The sequence below is a fragment of the Medicago sativa genome, chromosome 7, assembly GCF_051527215.1.
Source record: "Medicago sativa cultivar Bolivia chromosome 7, Bolivia_mono, whole genome shotgun sequence".
Lineage (NCBI taxonomy): Eukaryota > Viridiplantae > Streptophyta > Magnoliopsida > Fabales > Fabaceae > Medicago > Medicago sativa.
Genome location: NC_140755.1, coordinates 88,682,245 through 88,704,698, shown reverse-complemented (window position 1 = coordinate 88,704,698; position 22,454 = coordinate 88,682,245). Strand labels below are relative to the sequence as shown.

Sequence of the window (22,454 nt, the reverse complement as noted above, 5' to 3'; positions counted from 1 at the left end):
TAAAATTATAGCTTTTGACTTCATATATAATTTTTACACTTAAATTTTTGTCCAACTCAAATATATGTTTGGATGTAAAATTATATGATTTTTGCTTTACATTCAACTAAATATTTTCATCATAAATCAGTTTAAGATCAATTTTTGTCATAGAACCAAACACAAATATTAATTGTTCAATGCATGACATCTTGTACTTGAACATAGAGTTGAACTAGATACCTGTCACTATTATGGTTAATGGTTTAACCCATAAAGCGGTTATGTTACCTAATATATCCCCTCGAATCATATTTGCCACGTGGCATAAATCCATTGCTGATCTCAAATTTCATGGCCCACTAAATGCAACATTTGGCTAAAGTGTGTTAAGCTTTTGAAAGCCAAATTCACAGAGATAAGAATGACAAACACACATTCTCACAATGGCAGGGACTGCTTTCTCAACCTCCTGGTAACTACTTATCTTAACTTTGAATTTTCTATAGTAACATGTTTATTGATTAGAGTGTTAGAATATTCATTAACAATGAAATTTAAGTAAAACAGTTATGTTGTTAATGTTTGAACATGATTATGAGTGATTAAGGTTGTGTTTTCAGCAACTTAGGGAGATGTTGGTTGGTAGTAAAAACTCACAATGCAAGGAGCATGCCAGGGAAGCTAGTATCTCAATGTAAAATGAGAAGGAAGTTTACAATAAAAGCAGAAATTAAGTTTGTAACAGCTGATGATGCTAAGGAACTTGTAAAAGTAGATGGATATAATGTTCTTGATGTGAGGGACAAATCTCAATATGAAAGAGCACACATTAAAACATGTTATCATGTTCCTCTTTTTGTTGAAAATACAGACAATGATCCTGGTATGGAATTTCTCCTTCCAAAATTATTTATACTATGCATATTTATTCATTTTTATATTCAGTGTATCATTATTTTAGTTTTAAAATTGTAGGATAAGACAAATTAGTTTTCTAAAATTAATAAACATTTTAACATTAATCTGGAACTTAAAATCCTTAAGTCACATTTATCCCTCCGGGACAATTTCAATGACCCGTCCAAATGGACAAATGTGATGAAGGGTTTTCATCTTAAAATTTTGTTGATTTTAGATACAAAATTATTTCATCCCTACAACTTCCAGGACCAGGACTAAAATATGGATTCATTTTTTTTTTTTTTTACTTTTTGTAATGCTTCATTGCATTGATTTTGTGTAGGTACATTCTTATTAAGGACTGTGCACAATAATTTTTCTGGGTTGTTCTTTGGGATACCATTCACTAGGCCAAACCCTGATTTCGTACAATCTGTGAAGAGTCAAATACAGCCTGAAACTAAACTCTTGATTGTTTGTCAGGAAGGATTGAGGTTAGTTTATGATTTCCTACCCTTTTTGATTGCTAATTATATATCCCAAACTTTCATGAAGATCCCGACTCTGCTTTTGGTTTGGTTAGTCTTTAATCTTTATATGATTAGCTTGCAAAATTACATTTTCTGAACATGACCATGTACTATACCATCATTATGTACAGTCTAAAAAGAGATACATAGATAAAGGTTTTGTGCTACCTAATATTGAGAAACATGGGAAAGTAAAAGAGAGTTACCATAAATGTGATCATATGCTCTAGTCTAGAACCAAGAATCTAATAGAGACGAGTAAAACGCATAGCAGTATTACCAGAATGTAGGCAATGGATGAGGATAAATATTGTGATACTTGATACCTTGGATAATCAGTGATTCAGTTCCGACTAGTGTGAGAGAATGCTACCACGGAGGGCTACTTTGGCTGCATGGACAAAGTCTCGTTATTGTGCTCAATGAACATAGGAAGATGGCTCTGTAATTTTGTATGTTCCCATCTGTGACATTAAGTACACTTCCGATGCAGTACCTGACTTCTTGGTGGTAGGATAAAAGATCCTGAAAGCCTTCGCGGTGGATGATGGAGATACTGTTTATCGAATGAAGAAAATAAGCCAATTGTTATAATATGAGGATATAGTAGCTTTTAGATAAAATAAGCCAACTGCAGAAATGATACCAGCACAAAAATCAACCAATTCAGATCATGTCAATTTCCACAATATTCAAAAATGAATTTCAACATAGTGAACTGTCATAAATGCATCTGCTCCTATTACATGAAACTCCTACGCCCAATATCCGAGAATGATACCGATAATCCAAATAGGACAGAACCTCCACAATGACGAGGACGTGGGAAGTTATCCGAGGTAACCTCCAATCACAACCAGAGGGATGAAACAACGTGCTCAATATAAAAAGACATTTATTAAAGCTCCCGCATACGTAGGGTCCGGAAAGGGGTCTCACCATTTGGTGTATTGTACGCAACCTTACCCTATTTTTTTACATGAGAGGCTGTTTCTAGCACTTGAACCTGTGACATTTCAATCACATGACAACAATTGTACCGTTGCGCCAAGGCTCCCCCTCACAAAAGGACACTTATTATTTACCCAAAAACTAAACACCTTGGGCCTTGATCTTGGCACGTCGCTGGCAAGGTCTATCATGTAATACATAGCAAGAACACATAGAAATTTAGGTATGGGTGGGAATTACTAATTTGAAGTTCGGAACCAAAACAGTGTTTTTTTATAAATTTGTAAGGATATTTGTGTCACATTAGCAAATAAGTTGAGTTTCCACAAGAAGCAAAAAATCCTATGAATTTTCATAACTTGAATTTTTGTTGTTGCCTTGAGATGTAATTTGAAGATTTAATTTTTCCTTCTTTGTCAAGGTCTGCTGCAGCAGCAAATAAGTTAGAGGATGCTGGTTTCCAAAATGTAGCATGCATAACATCTGGACTTCAAACTGTGAAACCAGGTTTAGTTAATCATTGATTTTATTTTATTAAATTTTTTAATTTTCGTTTATCTTTTAAGAATAATAATTAAAATATATCCATTCTGTAGGGACATTTGAATCTGTTGGCTCGACGGAGTTGCAGAATGCTGGCAAAGCTGGTTTGGTGCAAATCCAAGGAAAAATTTCAGCTGTGTTGGGAACTGTTCTTATTTGTAAGTTTTTCAATATCTTCTGTAACAATTTCATGATGCTTGCTTGTATTGAATTTCTGTTTTATGAAATTTTCAGGTGCATATTTATTCATTACCTTCTTTCCTGATCAAGCAGAGAAGCTGATCCAACTGGTCCCTTCAGGCTAAGACTAAAAGTTCCATTGATTAGTTGTTTTCCCCTCACATAATGCATGTTACATAGAAATATGAGACTAGAATTAAGGAACATAAAAACATGTGATGTGAATGAGGTTATGGAATGGAAAGAGATAATGTTAGTATGGCTATCATGGTCAAAACTAGATTGTCTATCCCACTGTGGTAGTGTTTAACTTTCCATTAAGCAAAACAATGTCTTTTCTTGTAAAAGATTAAGCAAAGCAATGTCTACACCCATTTAAATGTTTAAGAAGTCAATTATTTGTCGATTATTTCAAACATAGTAAGTTGCCAGGACAATTTGTTATGTTGTGTTCCATGTACCGTATTGAAGAACTAGTTACATAGTCTTCATCTTTGAAGAGACATTTTTCCAGTATCCTTCTGGTAGTACAGAAAAAGGAAGAGGTGCTCTATGATTCTCAGTTTCATCAGTGTTTCATGTGCATCGTGTCTTTTATTTTTTTAATAGCATATGTTAGATCAATATTTATTCTTTTTTCCAGATTAGAACACCTCCAACTCCTTAACCCTTAACTCAAATCAATTGAAGTACACAACCTCCCTCATGTGTATTACATCTATTTTGGTATCGAAGTAAAAAAAAAAAAAAAGGACAACTCGATGCACTAAATCTCCCGCATACGTAGAATCTGAGGAGTCTCATCATTTTGGTATATTGTACGCCATCTTGCTCAATTTTTTTACACAAGAGGTGGTTTTCAGGACTTCAATTCGTGACACTTCAGACAACTTTACCGATGTGTCAAAACTTCCCTTCTATTTTGCTATCCGAGTAAGTTGTAAAAATTAATCATCAAAGTATTTTTAATGTTTTAATAAAAGGAACTTTTTATTATAATACGCCATACATGGGGTTACTGAAATGACTTTTGCAATCAAATCTCAAAGTTAATATAGCAAATCAACATCAACACGGGGTTATGTTATGGTTTTCTCAGTCGATTACGTGAACAACTCATCAACACAAAGCTCAAACGAAAATGGTGCCAGTCCCATCTCACTTTTACACAATTCTCAGTGAAAGATTCAGAGAAAAGCAATTTATTGTCCTAAAGTTATCTATAACCCATACTTACCAAGTAAAAATCCATGTTAATGTGAAACAGTAAATTTGCATAGCTCGAAGTTGGAAGACATTCAATACACTGGATCTTGGCATGTGGAATTTTTCACAAAGGCCATTAATTTATGCTAACAAAATATTACAGTAATTATTTTCACAAAACAAAAACAAAATATTACAATCAGATTAGCAACTGTATTTTCCATTCCATTCTGTGCACCAGTGATCTCACGGCATAAATAGGTGGGCATTCTAATTCACGTCATCTGATCTCGGCTACCTAGGGAGCCAATAGAATTGGCAAGAGAAAATGAAGAGGAAATTCAAAAAGAAAATTAGAAACATTGGTCCTGTACCATCTTTAGCTGTGCCAAATGCATCGTTATTCAAAGATTAATCTCCTTGTAGATAGTAAAGCTGACGAATGTTCCCAGAGGCTGTCACAATAGAAAACAAATTTTTAGCATCATCTGTTAGCATTGAAAGAAAAAAAGATTGTGTAACCGTAAAATATCTGAAATTTATGTCATCCAATGATATAAACATGGAGAACATATGATTGATTAAGGGAACATAGCAATGCAACTCTCAATCAATCTGCAGAACCGAATGCAGGGAGGGGTTCCTTTACGAACAGAAAACTTAAATCCATCAAAAGCTATGGGTTACTGGATAATAATGAAACGATGGCCATTGACTCTTGTTCAAAAATATGACTAAGTAAACATATGATATCGAAAAAGATAAAATAAAAAGGGTCGCTCGATTAAGACTTTAAAGAGATCATTAGTCTTGAGTTATGTGAGATGTTAAAAACTTTCATCCAAAAGGTAATGCAATATCAATAAAAAAAGGATTAATCCATGGTACCCCTGTTCAATTGTAATAATATATTATTGACAGTTGTGATTGTTGAATGAAACTCAACATAGAATTCAATGGTTGATATGTAGGAGGTTCCACAACATTTGCTAGAGAAACAGGTACCACAATGATCAATATTGTGGGAGGTGCCATTGTAGGAGGTTCCGCATAACAGGTACCAAAGAAATTTCCACAACATTTGCAAGAGAAACAGAGAGGTTGGTACAGAATAAGTCCAAGTTTCAACTTTCAAGGACATGCAAAGCTAGAGAATTCTTTGTAGATGTGAAAGTCGAACATGTTTTTTTTTTTTTTTGAAAGTCGAAACATGTTAGAATCAAAGGAAATTAAGAAAGAAAGAAAGAAAGAAAGAAAGAAATGCTACCATATAACCAGTCTTTGAAATACACATGAAGCGCAGATGACAATTCTCGTTTACGACTTTCTTCTAAAGGTGCTTCACGTAACAGTTGCCTTATCTCCCCTAAATTTTTTTCCTGTGGAGAAGATAGAATTTCATTCAAAACAAAGTATAATTCCAAAAAGTTTAGAAATCCAAATGCCAATGTACTTATCAATTGAAACTGTAGCATACATTTCTTTGCTGAGATGCCATATAACCCTCTGGTAATGTGAATGGGTTGTCTTTAGTAGAACCGGTGGACTCTCCTTCAAGCCAGTTTGGAATCTGCACAACAATATGGACAGAAAATGAGCATGTAACTAGACACTTTAGAAAGAAATATGATTTTATATAAAAAGAAGTCTTAACTTGCCCCATAAATCAGTATAAAAGAATGACATTCATACCACAAAATTAGTGAACTGGTCAGGGTCCACCCTAGCAGCAGACTCAGCTTGAGCATCAGAGACACCCGCTGGATGAGATAGTGAATCATGGGGATCAACCATTCCCAATGCTATAGGTTCATCCCAACGATTCACTGAGGGCAGAACTCCAACTTCATTCATATGTTCCTCCAACTGGGAGTAAAAGGTATTATAGGGAGCCACCTGTAAATATTAAGAGGGAAAATTTTCCAAACAGTGAATCCATTTGAGAAGAGTGAGACTTTACAGAAAAATATACATACATTATAACAAGTCAGTACTATAAACGAAATGCTAGAAGCTCAAGCAACATGAATATGCCTACAAGTACAATCCACAAACAAGATCAGAGCACACCAACAGACCAACTTACAATTTGAATATTTTATTTCATGTGTTGCTACTATCACGTGATATGATTGTACTAATGATTTTATAAATACTTGTCCAATATTTGCGGAAACTAATAAATTAGTAATAACAGCAGCTGACATCCAAATGATCAAGATATCATGGCATTGAAATCATGACATCCGACACATACTCTAGACATTATGTAAGCAGCAACCCAGAAAAGGTTAAATTTCCGAAAACAGTTAAAACGGTATAAATTTATAATCTCTATGACCAAGAAAGTTGCAGTATTAAACACTTCTGCAGTGCTGAGTTATATCAGATAGGCCACATAGATACATCGCAAAATAATCATATCATATTTTCATTTGTGTCATCATATGAGCCCTAAACATAATCAGAGACTCCGTGGTTAGAATCTCATAACAACTGGCTAGCAACTTCATATATCAAAAAACGGTAAATTAAGCTCACCTGCAACTTATGGTTATCACCGACAATAAGGGGTTGCTGGTTCACCCCCAAAAAGAAAACACATTCCCGGCAGTTAGCAATACAAATACGTTTAGCTGCTACAATCACATGAACTCGTTCACAGTGTTCTACTCTCACAGCCTGTCAAAGAAAAAGTGGAGTCAAAGTCTCTCCTTCCAAAGAAGCACCAGCTAAAATGCATCCTAGTTACCAAATCTTGCTCAACATAGAGAATTTAACTCAGAGTAGTTAATATCATATCTTCTAAATTAGAACGTCAAGTAATTCCATATCATTTATAAACTGTATGCATACGAATTCTAGAACTGATATCAACCAGACATTGGTACAGTCAGTGACGTTGTACAGATTCACGAAAAGGGAAATACGCAAGGAATAAAATACCACTTCGAGAACTATGAGGTTCCTGCAACCTACTACCCCGAAACCAATCTTCTCTATTATCCATGCCCCACCCCCAACTCCCCTATGATAACATAATGTCTATTTCCATTATTAATTTAAACATACAGTCTTTCATATTGATAACCAACTATAACTTCTATTTCCATTATTAATTTAAGGAAAATGCTAACGAGTGCCCCCGGGGCAGGGCACTCTTAAAGAACCCAAAGTGGTAACTATTTATGAAAAGACATGTATTTAATGAATTGGAAATCAAAATATGACTTTTTTAAAGAATAATTGCTTATTTTGGAATGTTTAAAGAGTGCCCCGAGGGCACTCATTAGCGAGAACCTTAATTTAAACATGAACTAACTTACCTCTTTATCATAATTTAAGAGTTTTCATAGATAAAGAGATATGTACACTTTGAGAGAAGAGGAAAATACTGTATATAAGTAATATTTTTGCATGAGCGCGCATAAAAAAGGTACCTAACCTATTAAAAAGCCAAACACACAGAATACTAATGCCAACCTTGCGTGCATAAACACACATCAGAGGTTCTGTCCCTTCCTATGGGATTCACAATACATGACTAGACTAAGATTCTATCTTCAAGAAAAATAATAAGATGCACATATATGTGAAGAGGATTTAAAATAAAAATATATTTATATTGTTAAATGTCTTAATGTTTATTTCCTTACACTCGCGGGTATCTTCTTACTAACGTATCAGCAGTGCATGAATAAATGGAAAGAGAAAAAACAATCTGTCAAATCAAGCCATCATACAATGGAAGCTACGATTACCGTAATTATACTACAATTGCCATTGGCAAGGCAGTATCTTTTTTTTTTTTTTGGGGTTACCATGATATTGGTAGTGATAAGTAAGACAGTATTTAATAGAAAAGATGTAGGAATAAGAAATCTCTTTCGCTTAAAGCCCACTGAACATTATCATATCAAACCGGACCCATTGTTAAGAACCAAGAAATTGAATTAAAATAGGAAGAATCAAAATAACAATAGTGTATTACCAAAATTGAACAAGAAATGGGAATGGAATTCCCCCAAAAGTTTTCCCTTCACTCACAATACAAACTGTACATAATGCCTCTCTCTATTACTACTTATTCTGTATACAAATTATTCCCTCTAATTCCAAACTGTTCCTGTATTCTAACAGCATCATCTTCCTTGTATATCATCTTACCATTAAATAGGATAATTGCATATTATTTTACTCATTCTGGAAGGAAGACAAATTCCATTTTGTTGTTTGTGTATGTAATTATGTATAGACTCATTATGCTGCATTTAAATATAAGACAAAAAGTTACTAGCTGTTACCTTTCCAACTGCTCCAATGATTATTGTGGCATCTGAACATCCATAGATGGTGGCGTATCTCAAAGGTGCTAAGATGTAAATGGCAGATTCATGGCAATTTAGAACCTGCAATAACCAAATATTTTTATTAGCAAAGCTATATCAAGAATAATATCAAGAAAACACAAGATAAGATGCATAACGAGCAAATTGAGAGACGAACAAGAATATTGGTTCTGTGCTGAGGTACTCGAACAAAAGTTCAAATATTATCAAACTTGACATCTCTTTTCAAGGAACATAAATATTGATGGATTATCTTTGTCTATTTTGTGAATGCGTCCCCTAAATAGTTAGGGTTTGTGGTGCTCTTTTTTAACCTCCAATGTATCCAATTTTGAAAATTTAAAGGGATGTTTTGTCTTTTCCCAATTTAAGATTAAGTTTCCCTACATCTCTTCCCACTCAGTCATGGGAAAAAAAACAGAGACACAAGAGCCGCTTTGTTTTTGTTCTTCGTTTCTACAACTGTGAAGTGCAAAGCTAGCACCGTGACTCTTTGTTTCCGGCATTGTGACGGCGACTGTCACTTTTAGGCTCTACACCCTTTCTCGCCTTTGTTTCTAGGTTCTCAACCCTGTTTTTCGACATTGCAAATCTATGATGTGTGAAGACCAACCACCACCCTACACAATAGACTCTCATAGAGATTCTATTTTAAAAAAATCACTTGTTATTTTGAATAATTTTAGAACTTGAAGTGGTAATTAAGTTATATTGGATGCTTATTTTGAATGTTAGCAACAAATTATATAGGCTAGTTATAATTATTAGGTATGGTTAGTGGTTACCCTTTTAATTTTGTGTATTTTTCTATTATTGAGAAATATGTATAGTCTGTATACTATTTCTGATCTTCACAATAGCAGCCATCTTGCAATCGTCTATACCACTTTAGCGGTTTTGGGGTCAGGTGTCCACGCCGCTATGCAAGATTAACAATAAAGATATATGCATTCTCCCCTAATTCACCCATTAAGGCTTTAATTGAATAACATCTATCTTCAAAGCTTTAAAGAAGGGATATGTCTAATCTAAAATCTGTTTCAAATAACCAAGTTCAAAAGGATGTTGAAATTTTCCTAGGAGACTTGATGCTATAAAACATCTGTCATGCCCAAGGTCAAAGTCCGGGTCAAACACAATGTGGGTCTGCTGTAGGTTTCTTCTGCAAATCCAAAGGACCAACCAGAACACAATCTACAAGCCATTAATGCATAGTGACAACTAGATATGTGCAGGATACCGCAGAAATTATGTCCACTACTGACTGGTCATGCATTTAGTAGTTTGAATGATATTTGCACTATGAACCTAAATCAACATGCACATAACTTGTTCGGAAATAAAGCAGGCAAACTCTACCAGATCCAAATTTCAAAATTCTCAAAAGAAAAATGCACGTGAACAATATCCAAAAGCAAGTATCTGTATTTCATAGCTACCCATTTACAATTAAAATCAGATGCCTGCATGTAATACTAACAGCATCTATTAGCGGCCATAAAAGAAAAATAATATCAAGGGTAAATAGCCCACTTTGTATCAATTGCTTCGATGATATATTAAGATAATCTAAAAGTTAAGCAACAATATACCAGGAAAAAGACAAATATAAGGGACATACCTTAACAGAGGAACCTTTAATGTCAGATGCATGCTTTGCATATGACGATTTAGAAATCCCTTCAATGAGACTTGCACCCCTAGCACTTGTTGAGACCTTAACTGGGACAGTGGATGCATCAGTCATTGCAACATCCTGATCAGAGACACTAACTGGACCATTTTCTTTTGAAGAAGTCCGTTCAGCAATATATTCCAAAGCAGAAGCTATGTTCTGTAGAAGCCAGTCATGAACTTGGGAAGCGGGTACCGGAACGGCAGGCATGTCAGGATCTGAGTTTGCGAAAAAAGGAGAAGATTGACTCAAAGAATTTCCCTCTGATCCTTTATCACCATATTGAAATAGAAAACCAAGGTGCTCGAATCTATCCATGGTTAAAACCTATCAAATAAGCAAAATAATAGTAAGACTAAGAACAAAAATAAAAACAGATAAATATTTGAAGACTGAATAGAAAATAAATTGCTGAAACAGTATTCAAGAAAAAACAGCAAAAGATCTATCTAAAGGCTCCTTATAATTTCCTTCCTATGAAAAACCACATGATTTTAGGCTAGAAAATTGGATTCGCTGACTAAGAGGAGAAAATTCATAATTCCCGAATACAAAGATGCAATCATACATGAATGAGATACAAATTGATACCAATTAAGTCCATATTTATAGCAACTGATGCCTACAGAGTTCAATGTATGCATAAAGCATCATGTTCGGACATATAACTGGCAATGAGCACACAATAGGGTAAAAACTAAAATGCTTAATCTGATTCATATTAAACAACAAAATCTTAATGAGGTCATTGCACAAGAGCTAAAGCTTAAAAAGCAACAGTTGTATTTGTCCCCAAAAAGAAAGAAAAAAAAGCACATAACAATGATAAATAAACTAATTTGCATTACATTCAAATTTCAACATCTCTTCTTGGTTTGCATGGAATCTCACCAAAACAGCATACAAATTGCAAGAATTGACCCCAAAGATTACGAATATACTGAATTACAAGCAAATTTTATTTACATATTGATGGCATTGATATTACGAAAAACATAAAGTAATCGGCCAAAGTCAGAAACTCATGGAAGCCAAACAGTAAACAAACAAACCAGAGATTCTTCACTTTCCCCCTCCACAGGCTCTGCTAGAAGAGACACAATGTTAGCCAAGTGCTTTTGCAGATAAGACAACTGATGTGCTTCTTCATCAGCCTGCGACGGCGTAAACCGCTTACTGTTGCTCCTCACAAGCTGCAATTACAACAAACCATTCAAAACGAAAATCATCAATTTTACAACATCAAATAAAAACAAAATATCACTTGAAACAAAATTGTAAACATCTCCACACATAAATAAAATAGCATCGTTACGAACAAATCAAATTAGTAACTCAAATTCCTGCTAAAAAAACCTAATCCAATGATTCCTATTCGACTATCCTAACCACAAGAAAATCACTCAAAACAAAATCAACACTGAGATCATCAAATCAACAAAAATACTCAAAACAATATCGTCAGCATCACAATATAAAAACAAAATAGCATCGTTACAAGCAAATTAGTAACTCAAATTGAAGGCTAAAAAATCCTAATCCAATCCCATTCAATTGTCCTAACCACGAGAAATTAATCAATGATTACATGAATTAAGTAATGCATCTTTCCATAACAACAAACGAAAGTGCATTGAAACGGTAGATGAACAGAAACGGAGAATTCACCTATAGCAAAATCAACACTCTCGGAGCATCAAATCAACAAAACCACTCAAAAGTTGAAAAAAAGTCGTAAACATCTCAATACAGAAATTAAAATAGCATCGCTACAAACAAATTAGCAACTCAAATGCAGCTTAAGAAACCTAATCCAATACAATGATTCCTATTCAATTATCCTAGTCACACTAACTTAATCCATAATTACATGAATTAAGCAATGCATTATTCCATAACAATACGTGAAATTGCGTTAAACCTATCAAAGAGAATTCACATTCACCTGAAGCGGCGAGAGAGCGGACAAGTATCCATCAAAAGCGGAAGTAGAAGGCCAGACATCCGCTACAGCGGCGGAATCCTTATGCGTTCGTGGCAGAAGCCTCTTATAGGATTGAACATAAAGAAACAAAACGAGATCATTCACATCAACACTATCAGATTCGGAATCAGACTCCGAAGGAAGAACCGAAGCGAGAGTATTGAGAACGAGCTTCGCATGTTCAAGGGAGATCTGAAGCGACTCAGAAATCGCAACCGCGTCTACTCGGTTGTTCGAAGATGATTCTAGAAGCTTGTGTTTGAATGATATTAGGGTTTGTGCGGGATCGGAGAAGATAAGTTTTGGGATCGGTAATAGACCGTGTTCGAAAGGTTCGCGACGTGGATGGATCACGGTGGTTGATGTTGGAGGCGGTGGTGGAGTGGACGGTGCTGATTCGGGTGGTGGTTCCGTCATGGTGAGAATAGAGAAAGCATGTGAAAATGAGAGAATGTAAGTGAGTGTTGCAGATCTTTGGAATTGGAAATTGGAGAAAGGGAAGAGAGAGGGTGTGTTACGGTGAGGTGAAGCGTATGGGGAGTATGGTTGCGTGGCGCTTTGTTATTCGTTGGTTTGAACAGTTGATTTGTAGTACTAGAGAGATCATCAGATTTTAAATGCGGTCGTACTTGATTGAATGAATGTGTGTTTGCAGCTCTTTCATTGTGGCGCAGAATTTCCAAAATAGTAATGGTTTTAGTTGTGCATTTCGTTAGTCATAATAGATGTATTATAAGTCTTCACTCTTCATTAGTATTGACATATTAGTCCTTCAGTATATTTATTTATTACTATATTAGTTTTTATATGAAAAAAGTTTATGGGAGTATTGAGAGATTATTTTAGTGTCTGAAATTATTTTGACTAGCAGAGTGCAATATTAGGGACTATTTTGAAATTTTCATACATTGAGAGCCTATTGTGTCTACTTATTACACATTCATGAACCAAAATTACCATTATCCATTTCATTTTTGGTAAGGATTATCTACTCTCGACAAAGTATAAAGTGAAAAAAATCAAATGTTGTTGTTATAAAAAACTCATGATTAGTTGGATCGAAAAGAAAAAAAACTCATGATTAGTTATGATATACTTGTAATGTTTATATTTAATTTGTTAATCAACGGTTGACATTGTTTACATTACCTTCTAAAGTGAATTGTTTACTTTAGAGAAATCTGATCATTTCTTTTATGTAAAAAAAAAAAAAGATCATTTCTTTTATCCCATTCATCAGGTCATTTTACAAAGATAAAAATATATATTACCTCCATTCTTAATTAGAGTAAATTCTTTTGATCATTTTGCAGAATTCAAGAAATAGAGACATTGATATAATGAAATAGAATCTATATATAGTCGGTCAGAACAAAATTTAAATTAGATTCTTAGTCAATCCCTCTTAAACCCAACACACAGAGATTATTTGCACATGATGAATAACTTGCAAGACATATATGAAAGGACATCGAGATGTTGCTTCAACCGGCTTGATCTATAAGCCTTTGATGTTTTTGCCCTCTTTCTCTCTTCTAAACTATATCGCTAAAACTTGCTAAAAGATAGAATGAATCAAAATGAGGATGCAAGCCACTGTTTATAGTTTCTGGAAAATGTCCTTTGTCAAATGAGTATTTTGTTTGATGAACGAACAAATGTTTCTTCCATAAAATAGGTTTTGCCATTTTAGCCAAATGGGGGCTTTAGACTGCAATTGCTCATCGTGGGAGTTCTTTGCTTCACATGACAAGATGTCAGCTCAACCAAATGCCACTTCAGATCGACATATACCGCAAGGCGAACCATACCCCTCGCTTGCCGATTTTCCCTTGTTTCAGACCTTTGATCCCTAACTTGCTTTGTTAGGCGAGTAGCATGGCTCATTGGACGAAGAGACTGATGTACCTCTTTTATGCTCATTGCTTGCATCTCTCATTCATGTGCTTTAATTAAATTGCACATAATGTTAGAAATATAGTAAAAGTGCATGGAACTAATACAAACTTGGACCTCTCATATTAATCAATCATTGAATCAGATACCAATTTTTTCAACAAAAAAAAAAGTGTCATGATTTTTATAAGTAAATTAACGTTCATTTGACACTCATCACTTTTGAAATCCTATTTGAAATTGCATGATTAATTCAACGTTCTCTAAAGAATCACATTGTCTTCTTATATGTACAATGCAACTTCACTATTTTTCCTAATTATGTTTGTTAAAAATTGAAAAAGATGATGAGGTGCTTTCTTGGGGGATATGGACTCTCAAATTTATAATCATGTTAATTGGAATAAGGTTACCGCCCCTAAAACATTATGGTGGCCTAGGTATTAGTGAGGCCAAGCTTAGTAATGTAGGGGAAATACTTGGGTGCCATTAATGGCACCGTGCCATTACATCCTGGCCATTGATGGCACCCAAACATTGTGGATGTGTGTGTGTGATGTGTGTGTGTGGTGGAGATCTAATGACATGGTGCCATTAATGGCACCAAAGTGCCACCCGTAATGTAGCTATGCTAGGTAAGTTGCTTTTACAAAAATAATTAACTATAGATAGTTAGTCATTATATTATTACGAAATTAAAATTAATTAAGTGATTGCTCTCTTTCTCCTTCGATTAATAATTTGTACAACCTTTACAAAGTAGAAGAATGGAGATGGAAAAGGAGTTAGCAATAGTCAAGGAACAAATGATGGTTAGCTCAATAATTGATTCCTAAGTTTCCAACCATTGATCACCATCAATAAAACTTGTGTTGAGGAATGGAAAAGCTTGTGTATCATTCAATCTCTGAACATAAGGGACCCTCATATTCACATTAGCCCCTGGCCCAGAGCAATTGTACTCTCCATAAAATATAGTCCTGCATGCATTCACCAAATATATATGAATACCACAGCTAATTTCTAATGAATATAATGTCTTTGAATTTAGGAAAAGAAATTGTTGCATACTTACTGGTCTCTTGTAGGGTCGTTGAAATCATTCCAACCTTCAGGGGCAATGATATCTGACATAATTGAGAATGCAAAAATAACACGAGAATATGGTCTCCATGCCCTACCCAACCATATTCTTCCATTGCCTCCTATTGTGCTGTTCACAAATACATATCCTGTATTTTCATCCATTGAAACTCTACCATGAGCTGTAACTGCACCGTTTATGTTTTTTTGTCCTGGAGGTACTGGATTTGCTATAGAAACTAATTGACAATTCTGTGCATAGCATAAGTAGCATCATTTTAGCTATGTTGTATTCTTATCATGGAATAAACCAATATAGAAAAGTTATTTATTTTTTCCTCATGTGCATGACATTGTCACGTTGGTATGATTATGAATAATGACATAATATAGGAAGGACATATATACCTCATAGAGTGACCTTGCATTGCCAAATATAAAATCAATGGATCCTTGGATATAGCAATCTTTGAAGTAATGACGACCCTTATCATCATGAAGAGTGTCTTGGGCTCCAAAGAATCCACAACCTCTAAATTCAGCTTGATCTCCTGATATTCTCATGGCTACTGCTTGTGCTCCTTCTGCCCCAGGAGTTGGAATTGGTGCCAAATTCTTTTTCAATTATATAGTTAAACAGAATTAGTGTTAATTAGTGTTGTATTGTGAAATAATTTTATCTTCTTTCAATAGTGTAATTATATATTTTAGACATATATAAATAAATAAATAATTCTTGATCACCATGAAGCTTATGTTCTTAGCAATGAAGTTGGAGGCAAAAACTTGAACGGAGCCACTATAAAACGTGCCATTAGCAGACTTTGCAGTATCATTCCATGCAATTGCAGTTGAAGTATAGCTCTGTCCTTGAAATGTAATGTTTGGTTTGGTTTTGGGAACCGTAACTTTCTCACTGACAAATAAAAAAAACATTACATGACATTTTTTTTTGGGGGTGGAAATGTACATATTTTTTTGGTGAAAAAAATGACATGATGATTGATGAGTCAAGTAAATAAATATTCTTAACTACAATGAAACAAATCAAAGCAAAAAAAAGTTGAACTACTAACAATTTTTTTGTGTACCAGGACAAAATTAGATACAATGTTTCTTTAATTTTTGTTAGTATTTAAGTTTTTTAGTGAAGAGGACCAATTGACTTACTAGTAGATGCCACTATTAATCCATATTATGGTTCTTTTTAAGCTGAAATCTGGAACTGCATTAACGGCTTGTTGTACAGTTGTGAAATTACAACACCCTTTTCGATCAACACAAAGGTAAGAAGTGGTATTGGTGTTTGGAGGTGGAATTCCTGGTGGGAAATCATCACAAATATTAGAATCATCACTGTCAGGGTGTTTTTTGTGTGGTCTATGATGATGGTCCCTGCCCAAGTATAAAGATGATGGTGAAAGTGTTGTGAGATTCAAATAATTGAAGTTGGTGAGGAATTGTGGATTTGGATTGATGAGGTGCAAAGATGCAAAAATTGCAGCTATGGGAACCAAAAGAGATAGGAAGTTATTGCTTTTGAGATTCATTTGATGATTTCAGAATGTAAAAGCAAGAGGCGAAGTATTGGGAAATCAGAATATGAATATATATGTGTTGAAAACATGTCAAAGTTGGACTTGAAGGGAAAGATTTAATGACATGTCTTGCAAACTACCCTCTCTTTTCTTAGGAAATTTTTTGAACTTCACCAAACTTTAAAGTTTGCTAGTGAATATACTTTTGAGAAATGATATTTTGACAGCCACTTTTTAACAACTTTTGGACAACTTTCTCTCTCATACTCACATGATGTTGTTATCCTCTCTCTTCTTTTTTCTCTCTCCATTGTTTTTGACCAATAAGAAGTGAGAAAAACAAGGTTGTCAACAAAGTTGTCATCAAATGGATGTCAAAATATCATTACTCTATGTTTTTTCAAGCTAACTACCTTAATCCTTTCTTCATCAATCTCCACTAAGTTTAGAGATAACAGAGCTTATCCTAATCATACAATATATATATTTTTAATGATGTTATAGGTTTATATTTATAGTATACACTGTTATTCAACGATGACTAATATCTTTAAGATAATTTGTTGCACACACAAGGTATTTTTTTTTATCTTTTTAGTTGTATTTTTTTTTTTATCAAAAAGTTAAAGTTTTGAACTTCTAGCCATTTATTTTAGATGAGGAATCCTTTGCCACACGGATGAATCACATGTTGGTGGTGTATAATACAGGAGTATATACTAATATGGTACTAATGGTACTAATTAAAGTTGATTTCAATTTGACTACTTTGCTGAATGTCTTACCCTTTCTACTTTGCACCATTTTTTAAACAATTAAATCAATAACAAATCAAGAAACAATGCATTTATAATTTATAATTGGTGAACAAACTTCCTTTCTCATTTCCGTTTAGTTGCTATTGCTTCAATTATTAATTCAAAAGAAGTATCATTAGTGGGTCACAAGTTGCCATGTTAGCTTTCTATAGTCAATATAGAAGGATCATAGCATTTCCAAATTTGCCAGCTAGATCAAAAAGTAACAGTCCAAAAAAGTGTGAGGCTGAAATTCCATCAATGCCCTTCCCCAAACCACTTTGCAATTTCAGAATCCAACGTCACAGACTCAGCCAATTTCATCTTTATCCCTTTACTTTTTGTTTCAACAAATAATACAGGAGCATGAGCTTAACTCTTAAGTTTCGTTTAATTTAGTTTTAAAAGAGATTCACAATCTAATTTAACACTCAATCCGTCTCAAAATAATCGTCTCATTCTCATTTTATCCTTTTTAAAATAATTATCATTTTAAAATATTAATGTAATATTTATTAACTTTTTTATTATTATACCTTTATTTATTGAATTTCATCAAAGTTAACTAATCCACTAACTACTATTACTAAATGTATTTTAGTAAATGATACGATTTTACAATTGAAATCAACACAGTTAAACAAAACAAAATTTTAGACAGAAAATTTAAAAACATTAAATACAAGAAAATACAGTGACTAACTATGAAGCGAGCACACACGGACATCGAACATGACTTAGATATCGACACAAATAATAATTTGAAAAAACAATATAATTCAATATAATTATATATATGTTGGTTCTTAAAAATAATTATATATATGTTTTTTTTGAAAGAAAGGTGTTTATATCATTTCATTAATAATAATGTTTTCAAAGATAACACATTTATATATATGTTGGTGATGTATCGGTGTTAAATACCGACATATATCTAACATCATAACACATCTAATCCGAGAAATATTATTGCTTCAAAGATAACTTATCTTTACTAGATGAAAAAACAAATAGGAGTGCAATTACTTATATGTATTTACCTTCTACAAACAACCATAGGGTCAAGGCAGGACAAGTCATGTGCAAGGATAAAATCATGAGAAAGTCACACGTGTGAGTACCGACCGAAGGATTTCACACGTATGAAGTGGGGTCCAGAGCCATTCCTTCATCCACCACCCTGTACAGCAACAGAGGTCCAGTCCAACACTATTGCAAAAAGGCAAAGTAGGGAGCTTCTTTGTATATTTTCTACAGATTCATCAGATCCTATCAAAGGAAAAGTAAACTACAAACACTCTTCCTTCTACACCCCTTTTTCTTCTCAATCCTCTCCATTGCTACTTCTTCTTCTTCTCAAAAACCATTCCCATTTCAGAACAAACCCATTTTCTCCAAGGTACCTCTTCACATTTTAGTTTTATTAACATAAAAATCTCTCTTTTATTTATGTCTTCTTCTCGCTTTTCATTTTCATGATTTGGGCTGTGACTAGAATTTCCTAGTTTCTACTTTTATTTTTATTTAAGTACATTTTTTTTGGGTATTAATTCTAGAAAAAATATTTTTAAATGAGAAAAATTATATATTTGTTACTGATAAAAGTTTGTAAGTGTTTTGATTAAGCTTTGAAGAAAAAAATATTGGGGTGTGTTTGGTAGCTAGAAAAAGTTGAATCAAGTTCAAGTGAAGTACTAAAAAGTAAATCAAAGTTTAAGGTACTATTAGAATGCAGAAAGCATGAAACTTGGAAACGACATGCTGCATTCTGTCGGTAACAACCCTCAAACATTCTTTTTCTAGTTTCAGATTATTGTTCTGTCACTTTAATGAATGTTTTTATATTTTTTAATTTTTATTTTATTTTTTTGTTCTTAGAGAGTGAAAATCGGATCTGAAGGTTTCAAGTAAAGTAAGCTCTTGGATTAATTAATTAATTTATTAAGGTTAATTAATCTCCACATTCTCGATAATTTGAGAGATCTATGTGTACATCCACTAGATATGCATTAATTGCATCTTTTGAGTTACTGACTTATCTTCTTAGTTTGTGTATTTTAAAGTTTTTTTCCGAATATTAAGGTTACTCGATTTGCTACACTGTAACGGCTATTTGACTGTGTTTTCCTCTTTTTTAGGCTCCTTGGAACAGTTCATTTTTTAATTCAAAAACACATTTTCAAGCTCCTACCACTAGTGAAGAAAAAAAAAAAATCAATATTTGAAATTGTTGCTTCTGTGATTCTTTGAAACAACAAGATGCAGAGGCCTCCACCAGAAGATTTTCTGTTGAAAGAGACCAAACCCCACCTTGGTGGTAAGGTCTCTGGAGACAAGCTTACAAGTACCTATGACCTTGTTGAGCAAATGCAGTATCTTTATGTTAGGGTTGTGAAGGCCAAGGAGCTACCTGCGAAAGATGTTACTGGAAGTTGTGACCCTTATGTTGAAGTCAAGCTTGGTAATTACAAAGGTACCACGAGGCATTTCGAGAAGAAGACAAATCCTGAATGGAATCAGGTTTTTGCTTTTTCGAAGGATCGGATTCAGGCTTCGGTTCTTGAGGTTTTTGTGAAAGATAAGGATTTTGTGAAGGATGATTTTATCGGTCGTGTTTGGTTTGATCTCAATGAGATTCCGAAGAGGGTTCCTCCTGATAGTCCTCTGGCGCCGCAGTGGTATAGATTGGAGGATAGGAAGAGTGATAAGGTGAGAGGGGAGCTGATGCTGGCTGTTTGGATGGGTACTCAAGCTGATGAAGCGTTTCCTGAGGCGTGGCACTCGGATGCGGCGACGGTTAGTGGTACTGATGCTCTTGCAAATATTAGGTCGAAGGTGTATCTATCTCCTAAGCTTTGGTATTTGAGGGTTAATGTGATCGAGGCACAGGACTTGCAACCGTCTGATAAGGGAAGATTCCCGGAGGTTTATGTGAAGGCTATTTTGGGAAATCAGACCTTGAGGACTAGAATCTCTCAGAGCAGGAGTATCAATCCGATGTGGAATGAGGATTTGATGTTTGTGGCTGCAGAACCGTTTGAGGAGCCACTGATTTTGAGTGTGGAGGATAGGGTTGCGCCTAACAAAGAGGAACTGCTAGGGAAGTGTGTTATTCCCTTACAGATGATGGACCGGAGACTCGATCACAAACCTGTGAACACTAGATGGTTCAATATTGAAAAGCATGTTGTTATTATGGAAGGGGACAAGAAGAAGGAAATCAAGTTTGCAAGCAGGATTCATATGAGGGTCTGTCTAGAAGGTGGTTATCATGTTTTGGATGAATCAACTCACTACAGTAGTGATCTTCGCCCAACGGCGAAACAGCTGTGGAAGTCGAGTATTGGAGTTTTGGAAGTGGGGATATTGAATGCTTCGGGTTTGATGCCGATGAAATCAAATAATGGGAGGGGGACTACCGATGCTTACTGTGTAGCAAAGTATGGACAGAAATGGGTGCGTACAAGAACCATCATCGATAGCTTTGCACCGAGGTGGAATGAGCAGTATACTTGGGAGGTTTTTGATCCGTGCACTGTCATTACAATTGGCGTATTCGATAACTGTCACTTGCACCATGGTGGTGATAAGCCTGGAGGACAAAGAGATTCAAAAATCGGCAAAGTAAGAATCCGTCTTTCCACACTCGAGACTGATCGAGTCTACACACATTCCTATCCGCTTCTAGTTCTTCATCCAACTGGGGTGAAGAAAATGGGAGAAATTCAACTGGCTGTAAGGTTTACTTGCTCTTCTTTGCTTAACATGATGCACATGTATTCAAATCCATTGCTGCCCAAGATGCATTACATTCATCCATTAACAGTCAGCCAGCTCGACAGTCTGAGGCATCAAGCTACTCAGATTGTTTCCATGAGACTTAGCCGTGCTGAGCCACCACTGAGAAAGGAGGTAGTGGAATATATGCTGGATGTCGGTTCCCACATGTGGAGTATGCGAAGAAGCAAAGCCAATTTTTTCAGAATCATGGGGGTTTTGAGTGGATTAATTGCTGTTGGAAAGTGGTTTGACCAAATCTGCAATTGGAAAAACCCTATCACAACAGTTCTGATTCATATTTTATTTATAATACTTGTCATGTACCCTGAACTTATCTTACCAACAATTTTCCTTTACCTCTTTTTGATTGGAGTTTGGTACTATAGATGGAGGCCAAGGCACCCACCTCACATGGACACACGTCTCTCCCATGCTGATTCCGCACACCCTGACGAACTAGATGAAGAGTTCGACACGTTTCCAACCACAAGACCTTCTGACATCGTGAGGATGCGATACGATCGTCTGAGAAGTATCGCCGGTAGGATACAAACTGTTGTCGGGGATTTGGCGACTCAAGGCGAAAGACTGCAGTCTTTGCTGAGCTGGAGAGATCCAAGAGCCACTGCACTTTTTGTGCTATTCTGTTTGATTGCTGCTATTGTACTTTATGTGACTCCATTTCAAGTTGTGGCTCTTCTCACTGGAATTTATGTGTTGAGACATCCAAGGTTTCGTCACAAGCTTCCTTCTGTGCCACTCAATTTCTTCAGGAGGTTGCCTGCAAGAACTGATTGCATGCTTTGAGGAAAGTTGGACTTGCTTGGATTGGAATGTGCAGAAAAACACAAGTGGAGCTTTTGGTTGTTTTGTTTTCATTATTCACCCACCAGATTTTGTGGATTTTTAGTTTCAATTATGTCTTAGAATATTTATATTTTCGAACTTATGGTAGTCCTTGTTAAAATTTGTAATTTTGTAGGGTGACTCTAAATTATTTGTCTTTAATCAACTTCATGTTTAATTTAGATGCAGTTAAGAGCTTTCCCAATGGAAA

General features: G+C 34.9%; 3 protein-coding genes and 1 pseudogene across 6 annotated transcripts; 2 read left to right on the top strand and 2 right to left on the bottom strand.

Moving 5' to 3' along the window:
• The first annotated feature begins 399 nt into the window (after nucleotides 1-399).
• LOC146909899 (Rhodanese/Cell cycle control phosphatase superfamily protein) lies at nucleotides 400-3,502 on the top strand. The gene is made up of 6 exons (XM_085723052.1): nucleotides 400-454; nucleotides 603-865; nucleotides 1,226-1,376; nucleotides 2,785-2,870; nucleotides 2,960-3,064; nucleotides 3,141-3,502. The coding sequence occupies exons 1-6, from the start codon at nucleotides 426-428 to the stop codon at nucleotides 3,209-3,211; spliced, it is 705 nt and encodes a 234-aa protein (XP_085579178.1). The 5' UTR covers nucleotides 400-425; the 3' UTR covers nucleotides 3,212-3,502.
• An 837-nt stretch (nucleotides 3,503-4,339) lies between these two features.
• Nucleotides 4,340-12,759, bottom strand: LOC146909898 (uncharacterized). Its single transcript, XM_085723049.1, has 9 exons — nucleotides 12,262-12,759; nucleotides 11,369-11,509; nucleotides 10,263-10,643; nucleotides 8,597-8,701; nucleotides 6,834-6,974; nucleotides 5,985-6,188; nucleotides 5,770-5,862; nucleotides 5,560-5,671; nucleotides 4,340-4,747 (listed from the first exon to the last, which is right to left on the bottom strand). The coding sequence occupies exons 1-9, from the start codon at nucleotides 12,715-12,717 to the stop codon at nucleotides 4,704-4,706; spliced, it is 1,677 nt and encodes a 558-aa protein (XP_085579175.1). The 5' UTR covers nucleotides 12,718-12,759; the 3' UTR covers nucleotides 4,340-4,703.
• A 2,132-nt stretch (nucleotides 12,760-14,891) lies between these two features.
• On the bottom strand, nucleotides 14,892-16,860 carry LOC146909897 (Pectin lyase-like superfamily protein). The gene is made up of 5 exons (XM_085723051.1): nucleotides 16,450-16,860; nucleotides 16,024-16,195; nucleotides 15,688-15,894; nucleotides 15,272-15,531; nucleotides 14,892-15,176 (listed from the first exon to the last, which is right to left on the bottom strand). The coding sequence occupies exons 1-5, from the start codon at nucleotides 16,827-16,829 to the stop codon at nucleotides 15,029-15,031; spliced, it is 1,167 nt and encodes a 388-aa protein (XP_085579177.1). The 5' UTR covers nucleotides 16,830-16,860; the 3' UTR covers nucleotides 14,892-15,028.
• A 1,957-nt stretch (nucleotides 16,861-18,817) lies between these two features.
• Nucleotides 18,818-22,454, top strand: LOC146909896 (FT-interacting protein 3 pseudogene; annotated as a pseudogene). Of its 3 annotated transcripts, XR_015017657.1 has the most exons (4): nucleotides 18,818-19,016; nucleotides 19,244-19,391; nucleotides 19,496-19,529; nucleotides 19,756-22,454. The product of XR_015017657.1 is annotated as an FT-interacting protein 3 pseudogene, transcript variant X2 (transcript). The 3 variants fall into 3 exon arrangements; XR_015017658.1 differs by lacking the exon at nucleotides 19,244-19,391; XR_015017656.1 differs by lacking the exons at nucleotides 19,244-19,391; nucleotides 19,496-19,529.